General features: G+C 46.2%; 1 protein-coding gene across 1 annotated transcript in view; it reads right to left on the bottom strand.

The window, feature by feature from the left end:
• Positions 1-6,364, bottom strand: part of LOC109290323 (serine/arginine repetitive matrix protein 4-like) — a 134,939-nt gene extending 128,575 nt beyond the window's left edge. Inside the window, exon 1 of the mRNA XM_019506768.1 lies at positions 6,233-6,364. Coding sequence (XP_019362313.1) covers positions 6,233-6,363 — 131 coding nt within the window. The 5' untranslated portion in view covers position 6,364. The remainder of the gene's footprint in view (positions 1-6,232) is intronic.
• Between the last annotated feature and the right edge of the window lie 68 nt (positions 6,365-6,432).

Genomic DNA, 6,432 nt, shown 5'->3' with positions numbered 1-6,432 from the left:
GGGGGGGGGGGGGGTCCCAAGAGGGAGAGGATTCAAGAAGAAAACAGAAGCAGGCTCCCCTCCCTCCTCCATTCCTTAAGTGGAAGGATTGAGAGAAATGCAGATTTGAAGTGCAAGTGGTGGCAAGCATTACATGCTGCCTAGGAATCATACTGTCTCTCAGTGTAGTTGGAAGTGTTTTATGGAGGGGCAGGGACGTGGGTTACTTTAGACCTAAATTTGGCTCAACTACAATGGCATGCATCTAGATTAATAATGAAATCCAGATGAGTCACTGCTGCAACAGCCCCATTTTACATTAGCGTGCATAAGCATGTTACTGTGAGGTATGTTAAGACATGAACTTTCAGTGTCCTGGCTCCCCTGGGGTAACTGCCCATATGCACATACTTACCCTGTGGTAAGCACGAGGCAACTTTCTTGTCATTGGAAGCAAATATGGAAAGCTGGAGTAACAGCAGCCAGCTGGGCCCAAAGGAGTCGCACTTGTGCAGCTGCATGTAGAATTTGCACTTGATGCTTCACTGCATTGTGGGACAGATAGTGGGATGATGTAAGTGGGCACAGGTCTGTTGACTTTGAACACCAGGTGAAGAACTAAACCTGTGAAACAACCCTCGCTTTTAGGACACATTCCTGGGAGATGCCGTGTTCGTTCAAGACTCCTGGGTGGGAAAGAAGGTCGCCAACAGTGCATAGGCAGGCAAGGTTCTTTGAGTAGATGTGATATGTTTTATTAGGCCAGCTGAGTAGTTGGAAAAAAGTTCGTAGCAAGCTTTTGGGTGCAGTCAGCATTCTTCAAGGGTGACTGAAGAAGGGTGACTGTGCCCAAAAGCTTGCTAAGAACTTTTTTCCAACTACTCAGTTGGTCTAATAAAAGATATCACATCTACGCAAAGAACCTATGCAAAGAACCTGCCTATGTCCTTAGACCAACATGGTTACAACCAAATATCCATCAGCAGTGCATGGCATGGCATTAGTATTAAAACACACAATGGAGAAAGGTAACAGCACTTCAAAAAAGATATATGCAACTGCCCCCTGGGATTTATAAATATATTCTTTGCACTTCAGGGTCAGGTGCCCCTTCCTCTCCCCCTCATCCCCCACTGGAAAATGGGGAAAGGGTAGGCAAGGGGGTCAGCTCCACACTTATTTGATTAAAAAAATTAAATTGCATATGCTGCCATGAATATCAATGTACAAAGCTTCAGTAAAAGCAATTACCTTTCTGTCCTGAAATAGTGCCCCAACATGGAGCATCACAGTGTACTCTGATTATTTCTGACAATTCTGACACTGGAAAAGGAGCAGCAGCGCTGAGCGATTGAAATGCAAGACTAGCAGGTAGGGAGTTGGGAGACTCCCAGTGCCTCCAACTCCCAATGTGATTTTGGGCGAGTCCCTTTGCTCCCAGTCTTGGTTTCTCTGCTCAGAGGTGCTGCAAGGCTCCATTTGCTAGTCTTGGCTTCTGTTCCCACCTCTGCTACCAACACCCAGGGGGCAGCAAACAAGTTGTTTCATAGATAGCTTTGTTTTACAAATGGGAAAACTGAGGCCTAATACAAAATATCACCGCTCAGAAGCGGTACAAGGCTTACATTCAGTCAAGTTTAAAATCCTTGAACGCAAAGTCTCAGAGAAGCTAACTGTGGTTCAATCTCCTTGGTGCTCACACAAACCCTTCCAGGGCCAACAATACAACAAAGAACATTACAAAAAACTTTCCCTTTCATTACAAATTCATCTTTAAAGGTGGAAGGAGGAGGAGGGGAAGAGAGCCACTTTAAAAACACAACTCTGCATTGATTCCTTTCCCATGCAAAACACATCATTTCTAAGAGCAGGGTCATCCATTACAGAGCTCCTGTGATGGCCCAACAGTCATAACCACAGGCTGTCAAAAGAACCCCTTTGAATACAGTCAGTACAAACACTGCTTTGAATTGCTAACAGATATCTGAGCATTAAAGTCACAATCCTTGATTGAACCAAATGGGTAGAAAGCCATTCTTATGTGCTATAGAATGGCTGCAACTTGCTTTTTAGAGATAACAATTCTGAGCGATGCATCTAAATTACTTTTTCTTTTTGCCTTACAAGTAATAGACAGGCTAGATATTACAGGACCTACAAGGCAAGAGAGAAAGCCACTGGGTAAGCTTTGCTACAGTGCGTATGTGCGTGCGAGAGAGATGTACAGAGAGCTGCCATCTTGTAAGATGTGTGCTATAAACCTCTGAAATTTTGGAAATGGAGCAGCTAAACAACTGGCTTGATTTCTTGACTCCCAGAGGCTGGGATGTGCCTCTGGGGCCCGTTTACATCATTATTCCTTAGATGTTTGTACAAACACTTTAAAGAAACCTTTCTGAGCTAATTGGGCCTGATTTTCCAGAGGTGCCGAGCTCCCCAAACTCCAATTAAAGTCCACAGGAACCACAAGAAATAAGGCTATTAGTGCAAAGTAAATTTATTGCTGTACTGCCAGACGGAAAGAAATTCTTTGTATATAAAGAGTATGGTTTTCTAGGTGGCATTTATGCAAAGTGGGTGTGCTTACCTGCTGTGTCCCAGGAACCTGGGCTGCACTCCCTTATAGTTTCATAGTTTTTAGGGTCAAAAGGGACCTGAGCAGAACATCAAGTCTGACCCCCTGCCATGGCAGGAAAGAGTACGGGGGTCAAACAACCCCAGCAAGGTGATTGTCAAGCCTTGTCTTAAAGACCCCCAGGGCAGGAGCCAGCACCACTTCGCTTGGAAGTTGGTTCCAGATCCTAGCTGCCCTGACAGTGAAGTAGCGCCTCCTGATGTCTAATCTGAATTTACCCTCTGCCAGCTTGTGACCGTTATTTCTAGTCACTCCTGGCAGTGCTCGGGGGAACAGGGACTCCCCCAATACCTGCTGGTCCCCTCTGACTAGTTAATGCCTGCTGGTCCCCTCTGACTTGTTATGCTAGAGGGCACTATGTCCTACAAGTGAGCACCACGGCTCTTGCTAGTAACAAGCGGACTGATTTGGACAGCTGGTAGTTCCTCTCTCACCCTAAACTGACTAACATGGTTAAGCCTAACAGATCCTGGGAGCATATTGCATCAGGGGGAAGGGGGAAAAGGGTTTCATTGCCTGCTCATGGCCACTTCACAATGCCCACATCACCTTTACCTATACCCCTTTAAGTGCTACTTGCCTGAAAGAGAGCAGAGGATAGCATAGGGAGGGATCCACCTCCCTTCTGCCATGTTAGAAAGGAGATTAAGCTACACTTTCTCTCCTGGTAGCACAGTGGATCTCAGCATTCACTGCCTATAAACCTGCAGGAGGAGTTCTGACTTCCTGGTAGACTTTGGCTGCTTTGTGGTGCTTCCACATTGTGAGGGCGCCCAGGGCAGCATCCAGCAAGGCTGGGCATGCTGGTGTCCTTACAAGATTTGATTTTCAGCACATAGCCACAGATAGTAGTTGGCATACAAGCCTGGACCACGGACCCCCTCGCTCTGCTCCGTCCTCAACATTTGTGCAAAATGCCACTATTCTGATTGAGAAGTGATCTGCCTGCTAAGGCATCACAGAGGTGAAATCTCACATAAATGAATAAAACCACCTACACTTGCATTTGTTAAGCCCTCATGGGCACAGCATTGCAAATCCAGCCTTGCATCACCTTTCTGCACCTGTCCTATTTAGAAGATATAAAACTAACTCATTCTGAATGAAATGAACAAGAGAGAGCCCTTTATTACAGGCAATGAGAAACCCATCAGGACCTGATTTGCACTAATGCAGCATTAAGAGATCACGTGAAAAATGTGTCTATATTTAAACTATCGCTTTGTCTGACTACCTAGTCACAGATTGAGCCATTTAGTAATGGCAAATAAATGGGAACCAGATCTCTGCCCAAGTTTGGATCTTCCCAGATCTTTCTTCCTTTAAAAGAAGGAATATCTATCCACAGCTATAGTTAGTTTGCAAGTTCACGGATCTCTGTGCTAAGTCAGTGTCCGTTCTAGAAAGAGATAAGTTATAGGTTTAAAATTCCAGAATTCTCATGGTGGCAATATAGGAGATGCTAGCGTATAGCCTACAGCTTCTAGAGGGACACCTCACAGTTTCTAGACTGTGGAGGCCAAGATCTATTCTAAAGCACAGTTAATTTCCAGAGTGTGAGATCCAGGTCAGCCACAAAACCCCCAGTTTCTCAGAGTACTAAAATGTAAGTATAAGGCTTATAAATATAAATTCCTCTTAAAATATCTATGGCTAAATCTTTACATGCTCTACAAACTAGTACAGTTCCACTGACTTAAGCAGAGTCACAATGATTTTCATCAAATTAGGATCTTGCTTCTGGGACATAAAGGTGAGAAAAAGGTTTTGTTTTGTTTTTTTTTTTAAAAAAATCAAGCTCTAGGCTAATGGTTTTAAAAATGCTTGAAGGAGAAGACTGCACAGTTGTTGGCCCAATTATAAAGGGACAGTTTCCAGAAAAAGCTTTATGCTATAAATTTCCAGCATAATCATATACAATCCAATCATTATCTTCTGTTCAGAAATGCACACAACGTGCAGAATCCCTCAGTCAAAGGATGAAATTAGTGGCAGCAACCCAAACTCCCTGACCTTAAAAACTCTGCCAAACTCCTTGTTCAAAAGTAGAAAACTATTTTCACTTTTGAAGGCTCTTACCAGTATTTTGCTCAATCTTTTTTATGAGCCATGTCTGGAGGAGCTATAAGTATAAATACATACATGAGTATCTGTTTAAGCATAAATATCAACCCTAACACACAAAAGATCAAAGTAAGTAAGTAACTGCATCCTAGCTTGGGTCTTCACCTCTCTTAAACCCCATGCTTATTATGTAACCAAGGGGACAGCCAAGTAAATTTTTGGCCTCTCCATGGACTGTTGGACCAGTATGTTGTATAATTATTAAGCAGACCACAGCATAATCAGATCTTGTCCCAAATGATCCTCAAGTAATCAAGGCCAGATAACACTACTGGACTGAACTATTTCAAGCAGCACAACCTGCCATGCTGTTTCAAGTGCACAGGGCTTAGCCAGTCTTGACAAAGCCACCCTCTCAGCCTTAGGGATTTCCAGGAAGTCTTTGCTTCTGTCTATTCCTGTTACTAGTCATCCTCAAACCAAAAACCTGCCACAGACCATTAGGTAATTCATAGCAAAACTAATAAGGGAGCTTCATATTTGAAAAAAGCCCAATATTACAAATAAGCAAACCATTGTTGATTACTAAATTCATTCAGTTCCTTTTCTTGTTCACAAGCCACCAGTGAACTGCTTTAGATTCTCTGGGAAATGCAAACGTACTCCAGCCTACCAACTGCTCATGAACCATTCACCATAATTATGGCTTCAGCGCATAGTGGCCATCTGAGCCACATGCTATTACTGCAGCTCATCAATTGGATGACTCTCCAAACTGTAAGGTGAACACTTTGGGCTCCAATACTACCTATTTGCAAGAACAATTTGTGATACTTCGGCTTTTCGAAAACAAAAAGATTTTGCTTGTCTGAAACATTCTCAAAGTGAGTAGGAAAAACTAAACAGACGCTCTGGGGGGAAGCTGCTGTCGGCATTTCAAGAATGGGCATCCACTCTTTTTTTTCTTTTTTTTTGCAACATCCAGACAGCCCTTCCTTGCTATAGTCTCTTCCTGTGACACGTCCTGGTTCAACACAAATGCTCCCCATCTGGATTTGGAGACTGGAAGCCACTTCCCTCCTCAGAGCTAGAAAAGGACCCACCGGAGAGTGGCAGATTGTGCTGCTGGAGAGGTTCCTGCGGAGCTGGCTTTGGAAAGGATGGGAACTTTATTTGCCTGCAGCATGCCCTGGGCACTGCCTGACCCCTCCTTCCCACCGCAGAAGCCTTGGAGGCATCTCCAGCCGGGCTCTTTTGTTATTTTCTCCCTCCATCTTTCCCTGACCCGCTCCCAACTCTTCCTTGAGGGGCCGACTAAACTGGAGCAGGACGTTTCTGCACCGCACCGGTGCATGGAGCAGACCCGCTCCCCCTCCCTCTGGCAGGGCAGCCCGGAGCAGGGACAGGGGCGGGGGGAAGCAGAGCCGGGGTTGGAAAGCGACCTGCCCTCCGCAGGGGTGCGGGCCGGGCTGGGACGGGACGGGACGGGACGGCCCCCGGGGGTGCCGAGGCAGAGGCTGGGGAAAGTTTGGCAGCCGGTGCCGGCGGCCTTACCTGGGCAGCGGCTTGCGGGCGGTGATGCTGGCCACGATGACGCTCTCGGGTCTCGGCGTGGCCACGGCCTTGAAGGTGCCTCGCCAGAACTTCTCGAAGAGCAGCTTCTCGCCCTGCTGCACGCTGGCCATGGCGGGGCGGGGGCGGGGCGCTCTCCGCGGTGCTGAACGCGGCCTCCGCCCCCGGGCCGGGCCGGGGCG

This window comes from Gavialis gangeticus, unplaced genomic scaffold (genome assembly GCF_001723915.1).
Source record: "Gavialis gangeticus isolate Ggan-Ray unplaced genomic scaffold, GavGan_comp1, whole genome shotgun sequence".
In the NCBI taxonomy this organism is placed as follows: Eukaryota; Metazoa; Chordata; order Crocodylia; family Gavialidae; genus Gavialis; species Gavialis gangeticus.
This window is presented reverse-complemented; position numbering and strand designations above follow the sequence as displayed.